At 37.7% G+C, this 17327-nt stretch overlaps 1 protein-coding gene across 1 annotated transcript in view; it reads left to right on the forward strand.

The window, feature by feature from the left end:
• myo3a (myosin IIIA) overlaps positions 1 to 17327 on the forward strand; it is a 97613-nt gene that overhangs the window by 53218 nt on the left and 27068 nt on the right. Inside the window, 11 exon segments of the mRNA XM_055182262.2 lie at positions 519 to 557; positions 2645 to 2744; positions 4456 to 4572; positions 6281 to 6385; positions 6482 to 6565; positions 6658 to 6860; positions 7173 to 7271; positions 7368 to 7482; positions 11980 to 12106; positions 12232 to 12442; positions 15117 to 15264. Coding sequence (XP_055038237.2) covers positions 519 to 557; positions 2645 to 2744; positions 4456 to 4572; positions 6281 to 6385; positions 6482 to 6565; positions 6658 to 6860; positions 7173 to 7271; positions 7368 to 7482; positions 11980 to 12106; positions 12232 to 12442; positions 15117 to 15264 — 1348 coding nt within the window.

Consider the following 17327-nt stretch of genomic DNA (forward strand, 5'->3'; position numbering starts at 1 on the left):
AAGCAATAAATAAAATGACAAAAAACATGCGCCGTTTAAGTGAATGGGAAGGACTGGCGTATCATATGCACGCCAAAGTGGAATTTGGCGTATGTATTGCACAAATTTTACACTTCTTGCTATTTATGCGCACCTCCGTGAGACAAGGTAGCATAACCCCATCCATGAAATCTGTTTTGTTTTTAAAGATGTGGTTTCTCCATGAAGGCCACCATGATCAGTTTCCATGGCCTGCAGAACACATGCACATACTTAGTTAAATTTTTTGGTTTCTAAAGTCAAATAAAAAACTGTCAGGTCTCAAGTTTAAAGTCACAAGTCATTATTGAGTGCTGAGGAGAACAAACAGAAGTTGCTCAGTGCATCTTACTAAATTTAACTATAAAAAATATAGCCGCCTATAAGCATAACAATTGATTGAGTTAGACTGTATTAGCCACTGTAGCTGGAGCAGGTATTTGGGCAAAACGCCTTCAGCCTGCTTTACTGTATATACACTTTATTTTTTGTCATTTAAGCCATCATGGAAAGACTGAAAGGCGAGACAGTAATTCCAGGTATGAGATATTGGCTGTCACTTGGAGCATTGAGTTAAATGGATGTAGCAGTATAGCAGCTTCCTGTATTTGATCATGTGTGGCAACTTCCCTACAACAATCCCAAATGTCCTCATAGTATAACCTGACGGTGTGTTCCTGCAGTTTTGTAAAACATGGCTTTATAGAAGATTATGTTTTTTGGCAGCTTGTTAGCATATGAGAAATCATTGCCAACTGGCAATCGTGATGACAAACAAAATCCCCTTTATTTGTTTAGCTCACATACAGCAATAACAGATGAAGCTCACAGTGTACTGTTGGCATGTTGTTGGGCTAACTACACTCTCAGAAAAAAAGGTACAAGAAGGTATAGAAGTTGTCCCTGGGGCGTTACATTTGATACACATTTATATGTACCCAAAGATACCCATACCTGTAATGGTACATGGTACATTTTAGGACCTTTTTAAAAGTTACCGTACCAGTAAAAACGTTTGTACCTTTTTCTGAAAGTGTATGGAAAAGAAAGTGGTAAAAATACATAGCACACTAGTATCAGGTAACATACTGAATATATATTTTCCAGTTAGATTAAATATTATATACACTCACCTAAAGGATTATTAGGAACACATGTTCAATTTCTCATTAATGCAATGGTGTAATGGTGTGGGGGATGTTTTCTTGGCACACCTTTATGTCCACCATGTACTCATCCTCTGATGGCTACTTCCAGCAGGATAATGCATCATGTCACAAAGCTCGAATCATTTCAAATTGGTTTTTCGAACATGACAATGAGTTCACTGTACTAAAATGGCCCCCACAGTCACCAGATCTCAACCTAATAGAGCATCTTTGAGATGTGGTGGAACTGGAGCTTTGTGCCCTGGATGTGCATCTCACAAATCTCCATCAACAGCAAGATGCTATCCTGTCAATATGGGCCAACATTTCTAAAGAATGCTTTCAGCACCTTGTTGAATCAATGCCACGTAGAATTAAGGCAGTTCTGAAGGCGAAAGGAGGTCAAACACAGTATTAGTATGGTGTTCCTAATAATCCTTTAGGTGAGTGTATCTACACTGTATATAATTTAATAGTATATCACAATTTTGTCCATCATCTTGAATGGATTTATTTCTTACTTCATCTTTACACTGAGATCATTGCAGTGCATTCTGGGATTGTCTTAAAGGAATATTCAATTTTCTTAAAAGAAAAATCCAGATAATTTACTCACCACCATGTCATCCAAAATGTTGATGTCTTTCTTTGTTCAGTCGAGAAGAAATTATGTTTTTTTAGGAAAACCTTCCAGGATTTTTCTAATTTTAATGGACTTTAATGGACACCAACACTTAACACTTAACACATAAGAGTTTTTTTCAACAGAGTTTCGAAGGACTATAAACGATCCCAAACGAGGCATAAGGGTCTTATCTAGCAAAACGATTGCCATTTTTGACAAGAAAAAAAAAATATTTTATATCGTTTTGCTAGATAAGACCCTTATGCCTCATTTGGGATTGTTTATAGTCCTTCGAAACTCCGTTGAAAAAAAACCTGTTAAGTGTTGAGTTAAGTATTAATTGTTGGTGTCTATTAAAGTCCATTAAAATAAGAAAAATCCTGCAATGTTTTCCTCAAAAAACATAATTTCTTCTCGACTGAACAAAGAAAGACATCAACATTTTGGATGACATGGTGGTGAGTAAATTATCTGGATTTTTCTTTTAAGAAAATGGAATATTCCTTTAACTTTGAAACAAACAGGCAGTGCGTTAGAAGTTGTCCAAAAGATGTTAACATAAAGCATTACTACACAGCTCACTAAACATTGGAACATAGCTGTAGAAGAGATTAACCTTGGAACAAAGATTGAAGCTCTTAAAATGATTAAGGTTAATTTCTTTAGATACAGTAACTATTGATTTCTATTTCCTCATTATATTTAATGCATTTATCAATACATTTAACAAGGTAATTTGGGTTTTTACAGTATGTATTGATTTTTATGCGATTTTCATGCAGTTTTTTTTCAGTAAAGTTTCATTGTCTATTTGAAGGTCATTGAGACTATAATGTTGCGTTTTGTGTTACAGGCATGAACGTATTTATACCAGAAAAGGCAGCTACATGACGTCTCAAAATCAAGAGTGTGATGACGTGGATGATCTCGCAAGCCTAGAGAATCTAGATGAAGTAAGAGAAGGCATGCGCGCACACACACACACACACAAACACACACACACACACACACACACACACACACACACACACACACACACACACACACACACACTCAGGCATACATGATTTAAACGGACAAATCCATAGACACAATGTATTTTATACTGTACAAACAGTATATTCTATTTTCCCCAGTACCTAATCCCAAGCCTGATCTCACGAATTTCCGTAGGATAGTCACAGAATTTTTTGCTCATTTTTCCCCAAATCTAACCCTAAATCGAAGCGAAAATGGTTTGAAAATAGGAAAAAGCAGTTGAGTAACCAATCTGTGAGAATGCCACGGATAAAGACAGAAATCCGGAGATCCGTGAGAATGCCACCTGACTATCCAACGGAACTTTGTGAAATCACGTTGACCCAAACCATCACATAAACGTGTTGACAGTCTTTAATCCATGAAAAGTACCATTTAGTATGTTTTTAAGCCATTCAGTTTATGGGGACACTTCCTTTTTTAAAAATGAGATAATGATATTAATCAAATGCTATCAGGACATATTATACATTCATCAAATCCACTGAATCCCAGCCTCAGGCCAGTCAGAAATACCTAAATATGCCACATACATTTTTCTCTACATGCACAGAAGATATATGTGAAATGACTGTGGATCACATTTAAACTTGTATTTCTTGAGTACTTGGATATTAGAATACTTTGCAATGTTTCTAGTTGCATCTTTAGTAGTTTTATCATTATCTTTAGTGGTTTATTATGCCTTGTCCAAAGAAGTGGAGTTTTTTTCCAAAACATACGGTTTTGCAGTAAAATACAGTCAAAATTCTTAAATACCAATGACATGACTAAATTGGCATTTGTAAAAATTACTGCCTAATAACCTTTAAATTGGTATTAGATTAAAATGAATAAACCTAAACATAAGAACCTGATAAAAAATTGCTTATTTACAAGGTAATTTGCATCTGAACTGTATAAACTGTATAAACAACTACAATTAATTGAATACCAGGTCAAAAAAATATTACACTTTGTGATTTGCATTGATAGATGGAGGGTTTAGTCATATAATGTGTATTAAACGTTTATTGGGTCATTTTTTACATTTTAACAGTTCTTATTTTAAAATAAATAAATTAAATAATATTTTCTGATGAAAACTATACGACACCAGTTTGTAAAAAGCACCAGCCATGGACTTTAAAGAGCCAAGAAATTTTCAAGCCCTTTCATAGAGATTTTTCTCACTGTCAAGTGACCATTAGTCATCCTAGCAGTTTCATTTTTAACTGTCAGACAAATAAATAGACAGATTAGCGAACAATAAACAGGTTTGTACTGAAACACATTGTAGGTGATCTATCAACACAAAGGGGGTCTCATTGACACAAAATATATTTTCTCATCCATTATAGTAGCATTCTTGACAGGATGTGCGTGTTTCACTCCTGTGTCCTTGGACGGATGTCACCAGTAGACTTTACCAGTAGTGAATTATCTGTATGGCGATATTAGCCACATATATGCTCACAAATATGCTTACCTGTGAATACAGTAGTCTACATGATGAATCTTCTCCCTGACTCTGGGTTTGTTTGTGCATAAAAATGAAAGCGCATGTGTGATATTAAATGGTAATTTCTTTGTGTAGCAGTGGTTTGATTAAAGACCATCTCTGATGTGTATTTGTCTCTCTGTTAGAACACAGTCACTGATCAACTACAGAAACGTTATGCAAAGGACCAGATCTACACATATGTTGGAGACATCCTTATTGGAGTTAATCCCTTCCACAAAACAGAGTTGTACACCCCTGAGGTGTGTATCAAACATTTCATTACCACTGTAATCATTTTATAGTCTACTATATTACATTTTCTGACACATCTCTTATATCTTCTTCTCTCTTTTTCCTGTTTTGCTTGAATATTTTTTTACTTATTTCTTACTTTCCATCAGAATCTATTTAGTGTCATTGTAGCTTCTACTGCAAAGCCTTCTACATTTCATTGCATTTTCTTTCGGTTACAATAGTACTGTTTGCACAATACCGATGTTTCCCATAATCGTTTCAATAAATGTTTATATATTTCAAGTCTTGCCAACTGTTAATACTTCATCAAGATAACAATTAGTATTATTAGTTTATTAAAGCAATCATAATTGATAGATCATGATAGATCAATTCTCAGGGCTGATCTTATATCCATATATCATAGCAATCGCATTACAATGATAGGACCTTTATAAGGGGTACTGGCCTAGTGACATCTTTTGACCATCTTTTGATCTTTTTTTTGACATTGTCCCCTTTTGACCTCTTTCACACAGTAATTCTGTTAAATTACCGTGAATTTACCAGAATGAATTTACCAGTAAATACAAAAATGTGCTGTTCACAAATGCAGTGACGTTCCGTCTTTTTACCAGTAAGATATCATTCACACATCAGTATCAAAATACCGGTAAACTCGGAGAGAAAGCGGAAGTTACCTGTGGCGCGCGGCCGGCGAGCTCTGTGTCATATTTGTAAACAGCGGGTTATGACTTAATATCCACCGTATTTTGTTGTTTTCACATCTGTGGCAAACAGTCGCGAAGTTGCTTGTGACCAAACAAATTGCGTGAGGCGGCGTCAACCTGCGTTTGCACATTAGGCTTCACAGATGGTGTGCTAAGGACGTCGGCAATATGGCAGACGGTAAGCTGTTTTAAACAACTTTGGTGAAGAAATGTGGATGTTAACTTCAGGTGTGCTCGACTTTTAAGCAGCATGTGTGTGGAAACATCCGTAAACAGTTCGGGGGTAAACGTCACCTGTATAAAAAACTTTCTGATTGGCCCGATCTGTCAGCGCGGTCTGACGTCGTCCGTTCTAAATGCCGGTAATCCTATATTTTTCATTCACACATAGCGCTTACCGGTAAATTACTGGTAATCTTACAACATGTCTTACTGGTAAATTGGGAGCACTGATTTACCGGAAAGGTTCTGTTCACACGTGACATGTTAACTGCAATTTACCTGTAAATTACCAGTAAAGACTGTATGTGTGAAAGGGACTATTGACACAACCACCCAAAACATCTTAAACCAAGAGTATACTGCAGTCAGTTTTTTACGTGCACATGAAGCTTTGCAAAGCATAGTTTATTTGACTCGTACGTGTATGCAGACGTTCAACGCTAGCACATTGCGACAAAATGCAACGCATCTCCTTGGCTACATATTACATTTTCCTGTACGTGCATACCCGACCTACGCGCATATTGTACATAGGATTTCAAAAATCTAGCATTGCTTATACAGTACGCACGCACTCTTCTGATGACGGAAATTGCGTCATGTGCACGTTAAAAAAATTGACCATACTTCGGCTTTATAACACTCAATAGCAACATGCAAACAACTGTTCAAAAAACATTAGCATTTAAGTAGCCAGTTTCGAGTGGGCAACCATCAATTAAATTGACAGGAAATGTAAACTCTCCGGGTTTTAATAATTTTTCCACCTTTTTTGTGACAGCATTCAAATATTTATGTTGGCGCCAAAAGAACAGCAAACCCTCCACATATATATGCAGTCGCAGACATCGCTTATCAGTCCATGGTGTCTTATAATGCTGATCAGGTAAAGTCTGTTGGAGTGTGTCTGTGGTTATTATTACTGATTGTCTACCATAATGTTTTGCAGGAGCTTAAACTGTGTTTGTTTCTCTATACGCAGTGTATTGTCATCAGTGGAGAAAGTGGGTCTGGCAAAACAGAGAGTGCCCACCTGTTAGTCCAACAGCTGACCATTCTTGGAAAGGTACATTGTTGTATCTTCTCTTGTGAGGTGGTCTGCATGAAGGAAGTGGTTGCGCTTAATCTACTACCAATTCTTTCTCATTTAATTTTCAGGCTAACAATCAGAGTCTTCAGGAGAAGATCTTATTGGTCAACAGTCTGGTCGAGGCTTTTGGTAATGCCTGCACAGTGTTCAATGACAACTCCAGTCGTTTTGGGAAGTATCTGGAGATGAAGTACACCTGTGGTGGCACAGTGGTGGGAGCTCAGATTTCTGAATACCTGCTAGAGAAGACTAGAGTCACACAGCAAGCTGGGTAAGAGTTCACATGTACACTCTCAGAAATTAAGGTACAAGAAGGTACAAAAGTTGGTACCTTTTTAAAAATTATCTTCTGTAAATTGGTACCTTAGAGGTATATCAATGGTACATATTAGGAGGACCTTTTTAAAAGCTACCGGCCCAGTGACATCTTTTGTACCTTTCATTCTAAGAGTGCACCTGTACGAGTCCCAGATCCTAAAACTGCAGACAAATTTAACATCGATTCCTCTTGAAGATGCAAGAGAAGATTACAATTGTTTATTGTTTTTATGTACTGTAATCTAATTGTGTCTAATGCTTTCAGAGGTGAACGTAACTTCCATATCTTCTACTATATCTATGCTGGTCTGGCAGACAGAAAGAAACTTGCTCACTACAAGCTATCAGAGAACCAAACTCCAAAGTAAGTTTACGAGTATCCAATAACAGTCTGGTGGGTTATCTCCTCTGGCAACCTTATTTCAGTCTTTTGGTTTTCTCTTTGTTTTTCTCATTCCAGGTACCTGCACGACGAGAATGTGAAATTAGTACCTGACGTTGTGGGGAATGACTTTTATAAGGAGCAGTTTGAGACGGTGGAACAGTGTTTCAAAGTCATCGGCTTTACTCTAGAGGTACACAACGATACTGCATGTTCGTATGATAAGACATTATCAACATGCTCAATCACAACAGTGATTACAATCTTAAATGTATGTGCATATGATCCAGTAAGATCTAGATGTTAAGACACCATCTATATACTGGTGCATTAAAAGTATTTTACATGGTTAAACAGTCTGTTATTAGGCTTGTTTAGCTCTTACTGTTATAAGTAGGGTAGCATTTCACACCAAGGGCCCTATCATACACTTGGTGCAATGCGGAACAAGGTAAAGTGTTTTTTGCTAGTTTCAGCCTGACGCCGTTATCATTTTCACATCCAGCGACACGTTGTTTAAATAGCAAATGCATTTGCGCCCATTTGTGCGCCCAAAGAGAACCAAAGGTTAAATTACCCAAATAACCATTTAAATTAATAAAACATTATGCATTTTAATTAATCAATCTTAAACTGGTGGTCTTCTACCTCTGCTTACCGTTTTTCAACTTGAACACCCTGCTATTTTGCAAGTTCTCCCACTTAGAAATCATGGAGGGGTCTGAAATTGTCATCTTAGGTGCATGTCCACTGTGAGAGACATAATCTAAAAAAAATCCAGAAATCACAATGTATGATTTTTTTAACTATATATTTGTATGATACAGCTGCAAATAAGTATCTGAACATCTGAGAAAGTCAATGTTAATATTTGGTACAGTAGCCTGTTTGCAATTACAGAGGTCAAACATTTCCTGTAGTTTTTCACGAGGTTTTCACACACTGCAGGAGGGATTTTGGCCCACTCCTCCACACAGATCTTCTCTAGTCAGGTCAGGTTTCTAGCCTGTCGCTAAGAAACACAGAGTTTGAGCTCCTCCAAAGATTCTCTATTGGGTTTAGGTGTAGAAACTGGCTAGGCCACGCCAGAACCTTGATATGCTTCTTACAGAGCCACTCCTTGGTTATCCTGGCTGTGTGCTTCGGGTCATTGTCATGTTGGAAGACCCAGCCTCGACCCATCTTCAATGCTCTAACTGAGGGAAGGAGGTTGTTCCCCAAAATCTCACAATACATGGCCCTGGACATCCTCTCCTATATACAGTGCAGTCGCCCTGTCCCATGTACAGAAAAACACCCCCAAAGCATGATGCTACCACCTACATGCTTCACAGTAGTGATGGTGTTCTTGGGATAGTACTCATCATTCTTCTTCCTCCAAACACGTTTAGTGGAATTATGACCAAAAAGTTCTATTTTCTCCCATGACTCCTCTGGATCATCCAAATAGTCATTGGCAAACTTAAGACGGGCCTGGACATGTGCTGGTTTAAGCAGGGGAACCTTCCGTGCCATGCATGATTTCAAACCATGATATCTTAGTGTGTTACCAACAGTAACCTTGGAAACGGTGGTCCAAGCTCTTTTCAGGTCATTGACCAGCTCCTCTCACCTTTCTTAGGATCATTGACACCCCACAAGGTGAGATCTTGCATGGAGCCCCAGTCCGAGGGATATTGACAGTCATGTTTAGCTTCTTCCATTTTCTAATGATTGCAACACTAGACCTTTTTTCACCAAGCTGCTTGGCAATTTCCCCGTAGTCCTTTCCAGCCTTATGCAGGTGTACAATTTTGTCCCTAGTCTCTTTGGACAGCTCTTTGGTCTTACTGGTTGTATGGGGTGGACAGGTGTCTTTATGCACCTAATGACCTCAAACAGGTGCATCTAATTTAGGATAATAAATGGAGTGGAGGTGGACATTGTAAAGGCAGACTAACAGGTCTTTGAGGGTCAGAATTCTAGCTGATAGACAGTTCAAATACTTATTTGCAGCTGTATCATACAAATAAATAGTTTAAAAAAATCCTATATTAGGATTTTTTTTAGATTATGTCTCTCACAGTGGACATGCACCTACGATGACAATTTCAGACCCCTCCATGATTTCTAAGTGGGAGGACTTGCAAAATAGCAGGGTGTTCAAATACTTATTTTCCTTGCTGTAGATGTACAGTAGTGATTCTGTAGTGTTAGTGATATAAAATATAATTTGATCACCCTTTGTAGCATGTGAGAGACACTATAATATATAATTTATTTTTTATTTAATTTCTACAACAGATACAATACCGTCACATGCAAGTAACAAATTTAAAGTACAATTAATTACTGCACCTCAAATGTAGTTTTACTATTCATTTACTGAAGCAGTGATTACCTTTTTATACACATCCTTAGTAGTATGCATACACTGTAACTACATAATGTGGTTAACTCGCCACCATGTATATTTAAATATCAAAGAGGTATAAAGTAAAATAGCCCTATAATAAACTTGAGCTCTGCTGAGGTTGACAATCCTAATCATTAGGCTTAGTTGCAAATGTAATTTATTTTGGAAAAGAGTTCTTAATGTTCTTTAATGAACAAATAATGAAGCGTAATATGCAAGAAGGAACGCTGATGCTCTCTGACCGTGAAAAGCTCTGCCTGCCCATTCAGGTTGACTGCTCTAAACATTGTCAATGGCCTGTGTGGAGGGTTATGTAGAAGACATGACCCACTGCTCTAATGCCATCAGTCTCTGCAGTTAACATCAGGACAATCAATGATGCATGCTGGGATACATTATCAGTGCACTGTTGCCTGGAAGGCCATCATACTTTATCATTAGCTCAATGCGAAATGAGATATCCCACAGTAAATACACTATCAAAGACAGGCCAGTATATTAGCTGCAAAATATTGAAATATGAATGTATTTAAGACTAGACAGTAAGATGTACTGAAGACAAAGTAGTCCACATATAAATGTTTGTGACACAGATATGGTTATAGGAAATGTATTTAATAGGGATTCGATGTGCTTTTGGTTTTCATGGTGCTATTAGCTCAGATTGCTGACGATAGTAGAAATGTGGTAAAATTTATGCTGTTTTCTTTCTGTGCTGTACAAATGGTTTCTGACATATGCAAATGTATATGACCGAAGGACACCTAAAAACAAAGGATGCTATACAGTGGGGAAAAGGGATTTTTTAAGTCGGCTATTGACACAACATTTCCACCAGATGTAGCCATCAAGCCAAATATTGATTTCATACTAAGAAATCCGAACATTTAAGTATACAAGTTGAGTCATAATAAATAAAGTGAAATGACACAGGGAATAAGTATTGAACACATGAAGAAAACAAGGTGCAAAATGGCATAGAAAGCCAGGAGATCACCTGAAATCTGTCAGTATTGAAAGAGAAACCCTGCCCCCATTTCAGTACTAATTGAAATCAGCTGCTTTACTCCTAATTGATGGCCTATAAAGGCTTCTCATTACCCAGAAGGCACACATGAAAGACTTCATGATGGGTAAAAGCAAAGAACTCTCTCAAGATCTTCGTAATCTTATCGTTGAAAAGAATTTGGATGGGAATAGTTATAGGCGCATTTCCAGAATGCTGAATGTTCTTGTGAGCACTGTGGGGGCCATTATCCAGAAATGGAAAGAGCATCACTTCACCATAAACTGGCCACAATCAGGTGCTCCACGTAAGATCCCTGTCCGAGGAGTCCAAAGAATAATCAGGAGAGTTCTCCAAGAGCCAAGAACCACTCGGGCAGAACTTTGGATTATTGGGAGACTATAGTATGGTCAGATGAAAGCAAAATGTAACTTTTTGGCAGTCATTCTACACACCTTGTTTGGAGAAGAAATGGCACTCCCACCACCCCAAGAACACCATACAAACAGTTAAGTTTGGGGATGGAAGCATTATGGTTTGGGGCTGCTTTTCAACAAGGGGTACTGGCAGACTTCATATTATTGAAGGCAGGATGAATGGAGAAATGTATCGGGACATTCTGGATAAAAATCTGCTGCCATCTACCAGAAAGTTGAAAATGAAAAGAGGGTGGACAAACACAAGGCAAAGGAAACAATGAAGTGGTTTCAAAGAAAGAAAATCAAGTTGCTTGAATGGCTCAGTCAATCACCTGACCTAAATCTCATAGAAAATCTATAAAGAGAACTGAAAATCAAAGTTCATAAAAGAGGCCCAAGGAACCTTCAAGATTTAAAAACCATTTGTGTGGAAGAATGGGCCAGAATCACTCCAGAGCAATGCAGACGACTGGTCTCTCCATACAAGAGGCATCTAGAAGCTGTAATCACCAACAAAGGCTTTTCTACAAAGTATTAAATTAAGTGTGTTCAATACTTATTCCCTGTGTCATTTCACTTTATTTATTATGACTCAACTTGTAAACTTAAATGTTCTGATTATATAGTATGAATTCAATATTTGGCTTGATGGCTACATCCGGTGGAAACCCTGTGTCAATAGCCCACTTAGAAATCCCCTTACTGATAAAAATGCTGATGTGTCAAATACTTATTTTCCCACTGTATTTGGAAAAATCAATCAAATATACCAGTTACACTAGAGAAATTGCATTCTGCCATTACAGTGCACAGTATTCTCATATGAAGCCTTGTAAAAACCGCCACTTGTTTATTAATTATTATTATTAGGAGCTTGGGAGCGTTTACAGCATCTTAGCAGGGATCCTAAATGCGGGTGATGTTGAGTTCACATCAGTCGCATCTGAGCATCAGACGGACAAGAGCAACATTTCCAACATGTCAGTACTAGAGAGCGGTACGTTTAGTATGTCCACTGTTTTTCAAGACTGACCTTTTGTACAGTTACATTTTCAGTGTTTATTTAATTCTGCAGAACCATAACAAATTTTTCATACAGTTTTTCTGTGTTTGTGTTGGTAGCTGCATCGCTGCTGTGTATTCGTGCAGATGAGCTACAGGAAGCTCTGACGTCTCACTGTGTGGTCATGAGGGGTGAAACCATCGTCAGGTCAAACACAGTGGAGAAGGCCACTGAGGTGCGAGACGCCATGGGCAAAGCCCTGTACGGACGTCTGTTTAGCTGGATTGTCAACCGCATGAACTCTCTGCTAAAACCAGATGACCAATCAGGGTGAGAGAAACAGAGAATAAGAAAAGAGTAAAACACACTCAAAAAAAGGGTACAAAAGTTGTACCTTTTCATCACTGAGACAGTATCTAAGGTCCTAATATGTACCATTTAGGTACAGATATGTACATTTGAGATACTAGCGTGTACCTTAGAGGTACCAATATGTACATTTTAGGTACAAAAGTGTAATTTTTAAAAGGTACCGCCCCAGTGACAACATTTGTACCTTCATGTACCTTTTTTCTGTGAGTGTAAGATGTCTTCATCAGATTTACCTAACACATTTTAAGAACTGTTACTGTGATCTATACATCATCACATATTATGTTTAAATTTACCAGGACAACAATGTCTGCAACAAAAGATTTGAGATAGAATGGGGCATACGCACCAAACGTGAAGCATCACGTTCCTCGCTCTAGATTACTTGTGGGATTTAACTTTGTGTCTTTTTATTGACTTTTATATAATGTGTGTAATCTACTCACACAAATCGTTGAATTCGCTGTGTCACCCCATTATGCTTATTATTAGCGTGCATTTTTGTTGCAATCGCTCTGCGCAAGTTTGTGTCTATTTGCATCTTTGCATTGACTTTGTGGGTACTCTACTCACGCAAATCGTTGAATTCGCATTTGGTGTGTACACCCCATTATGCTGCATACACACCAAATGCAAAGCATTGTGTTCCTCTTTCTAGATTACTCATGGAATTTAACTTTGTGTCATGCGAATTTTTCGCTTGAGTTGAATATTTTCAAATTGTGCAATGACGCGTTTGAGGCGAATAGATGATTATCAGTCATGTGACCTTTTATGTCATCCACCCTTTTTTCAGCTTACTGCCGCCATCTTGAGTAGTAGGCTAACTGACAAACATTGGCTAGCTTGCTACGATTGACGGATTTCTTATTTTTACTGTCTATGATTCTTACAGGAAATGGCTGTGAAAGACAACATTTCGCACCTCAACTGTCATGAAAAGAAACAATACTTTAAAAAACAATATCTTGGTTAAGGTGTAATGCCTACTCGATCCCTGATGCGTTCTTCCAGCTGCTGTCCGCTGCTACCAAACTACCACTATTTTTACAACATAAGAAGGCACGACACAACATGAAACTTTGCTCGAAGTATCACCTGGATCTCTACACATGAACACGTGCATTGAGAACATTGTTTGTGTACACAGAGTTTACTAAAAAAGGACAACTGACTTTGGCTGCTATGGTGTCCGCTTTGCCAGAGATAAAGAATCGATCTCCGAATGCGAATGAATGAATCTCATATGAGGCTCCTTTTTCAACTAGAAGGTCAATATTGTTTTTCACTTGCGACAAAACAACAAATTATCTGTGCATTTATATGGAGCTATGCTTTAGGAGCTATCCATTTTTACCCTCCTTACGTCGCATTCGGAGATCGATACATCTTGACTGGCAAGATGGCGGCGAGTGGACACCAAAAAAGCCAAAGTCAGTTGTTCAAAACCTTCTTTTTAGTAAACTCTGTGTACACAAACATTGTTCTCAATGCTCCAGTTTATAGGTAGAGACACAGGTGGTACTTCGAGCAAAGTATCATGTTATGTCGAGCCTTCTTAGTGTTGTAAAAATAGCGATTTTGATGCTCACAATATATTGAAGGCATAGCTTCTAGTTCTTTTGCGACCACTTCAGGTACTCAAAATGGCGGAAGACAAGTTTAAGATGTGAGTGACTTCAGCTGATATTCATGAATAGCGCGTGTTTCGCGTCATTGCATTGACTTTGTATGTGATCTATTCACGCAAATCATTGAATTCGTGTTTGGTGTGTACTTAAATATTTCTTGAACAGTTCTTCCAAAACAAAGTAATCTGGGCTATGTTAAGCACCTTCATTTTAGTTCTTTTGTTTTTTTAATTTTACTGATTGTCTTTTCGTGTAGGTAGATTTTACTTTGTATCTATTTTACTTATTAAAGTTTTAGTTAAGTTTTTTCAAACTCTAGGTAGAGTCTGACATTAACTTAGAACTCTCTTCTATATATATATAATTGAATTTAACAGATATGGGGGGATCGTTGTACACCTACTGTACAGATGAAAAATATTAATAATTATATAATAATGATCTCTAATGGAAGCACACTGAGTGGAGAGGTCATCGTCAATGTAATTTTTAAACAATGGTCCCTAGCTGTCGCTGGGACGGTGCCCTTTCAAAAAGTTTGCATCTAAAGAGTTTGTATTAGTACCTCCAAGGTACATATTCATACCAGATATATACATATCTGGCAGCCTTATGTTTCACACAAGACAAAGAGGATATGCACATATATGTACCTTAATGGTACATGTTAGGACATTTCAAAATGGTTACCTTTCAGTGACAGCTTGGGACCATTTTTTGGACTATTTGCTTTCTGACAGCGTACAAAACATTTCTAACTACCATTAAACAAACATGAAATATATTCAGAAGATTTGAAATATGTTTGGAATTTTATAATACTTTATAGTGCCACTTGTCACATATTAAAATTAAAATTTTGTTTATTTCACAAAAGTTTAACATTACAGGTAGCAAATAATTACAAAATGTGATAATAATTACATTTTTTTTGTAAAATTACAAAATTTTACAGGTAGCAAATAATTACAAAATTTTAATTGTATCTATTGATTCCTCAGAGATGAAGACAAAGGTCTCAACATTGGTATCCTGGATATCTTTGGCTTTGAGAACTTTAAAAGAAACTCTTTCGAGCAGCTCTGCATCAACATAGCCAATGAACAGATCCAGTTCTACTTCAACCAGCACATCTTTGCCTGGGAGCAGGTACATCTTGTTTCTGATAAAGCCGTCTCATCTAAGAGCTTTTCTCTGCCGTTGGGAGCATTTCCAAGATTTTTTATTTTTTATTTCTAGTCTTCAGTATAACCTTTTTTCCATCTAAATGCTGATAGCACTTCATCATTTATCATTTCATGGGGTTGTGAGTGTTGGGGGTTGGGGGGAGTGTAGAATAGTCACCATTTTCTTTTCACCCAGACAAGCGTGACAATTCCCCAGACTGACTGGGCTGACTGTAGCCTTGAGGGAAAAAGTGATTTGGTGTCTCTAAACGTTTGAGACTAACCCATATTAGTGGCTTCATAAATCATTCGAAACGAGAGTTATGTCAGGGCAGGCTGACTTTGCTTTTGTGTCTGTAAGATTACTGAATTTATTGCTTTGGTAAATGTGAGATGGCCACCTTTGTGCATAAAGAAAATGAAGACCATTTTAAAACTATTGAGCATTTTTGCATTTTGACATTAATGACACCTTTCCCCTCCAAATGATAAGGTAATAAAGATTGTGGTGTGTTTTTGTGGTCAGACGGCTCTAGTACACATTAGAGAGTGTATTTTTGCCGAAGACCTTTGAATTGCTGTGGTTTTTGCCTTCCCTGAGGCTCATATGTCAGCATTGGTTTACTGTCCCAAAAATGAGGTTGTTTCCTGTTCGGTGGATGACTTTACCCTTGGCTAAAAGCTCTATATTCTGCCTCACAGATTAGATTTCTTGGACATGCCTCTGTGTGTATATGTATATTATAGTATTATGATCTAGAGTAGGAACAGTTCAGACATTTGCTAACAGGGGTGAGCATCTGCTCACAGGAAGTCAGCGTGCAGCAGCAGGAAGTGTCTGACTCACTGCAGAGCCCTTCACAGTCAGTCACTCTGAATTAGGGGGTTACAACCCCAGGCATTAACTAGCACACTTCAATGGTGTTGTTTAAAACTTTAAATATTTTTGAATGTTTAAGTAGACAGATGGAGGGGAAAAGAGAGAAACAACAACAGACGTAAAGGTCATAGGACAAATTACTACATGTAAAACAAAAAGTGCAAGATAAAAACATTTGTAGTACATTGTAACACATATAAGAACGTTGTCTCATAATGTTACTGGGTCTGTGAATGGGAAACAAATGTCATATAATGCAACATTTTTTATAAGAATTATCATAATTACATACCCAAAATTCTGCTTTGAACATCATTATACTCAGCAATTAGTTTCTATGGCAACATCATAATGTGAAAATGAATTCACTTTGTCTGATTTGTTGTTGCTGATGATGGCAAAATACTTCAAGCCATATCTTTTGCTAAATCATTGTAATATGTCCACTTCAGATATTAACTCACCAGCCACTTTATTGGGTACGCCTTGCTAGTACTGCTTTTGCCTTGTTGGAAACAATCCTCAAAGATTTTGGTCCATATTGAAATGATAGCATCACACAGTTGCTGTCGACTGCACATCCATGATACAAATCTTTCGTTCCATAACATCCCAAATTGCTCTATTGGGTTGAGATCTGGTGACTGTGGGGGCCATTGGAGTAGAGTGAACTCATTGTCATTTTCAAGAAATCAGTTTGGGATGATCTGAGCTTTGTGACATGGGGCATTATCCTGCTGGAAGTAGCCATCAGCCAACAGTACACTGTGGTCATAAAGGAATGGACAGCAATAACACTCAGGTAGGCCATGGCAATTAAGCGGTACTCAATTGATACCCCAAATGTGCCAAGAAAATATCCCCCACACCATTACACCCCCAGCAGCAGCCCAAACCGTTGATACAAGGCAGGATAGATCCATACTTGAATGTTGCAGTGTTTTCTATCATCTATCAAAGCCTTGCTATCATTTCAAACCAGTCTGCCCATTCTCCTCTGAGCACTGACATCAACAAGGCATTTTCATCAACAAACCTGCTGCCCTTTGATGCTCAGTTTTAACTTCACCAAAAATGAATTGAGCTGCAATGTGATTAGCAACTTGTGTTAACAAGCATTTGAACAGGTGTACCTTATAAAATGGTCAGTGAGTGTATGTGAGACA

Source organism: Misgurnus anguillicaudatus, chromosome 25, assembly GCF_027580225.2.
Source record: "Misgurnus anguillicaudatus chromosome 25, ASM2758022v2, whole genome shotgun sequence".
Lineage (NCBI taxonomy): Eukaryota > Metazoa > Chordata > Actinopteri > Cypriniformes > Cobitidae > Misgurnus > Misgurnus anguillicaudatus.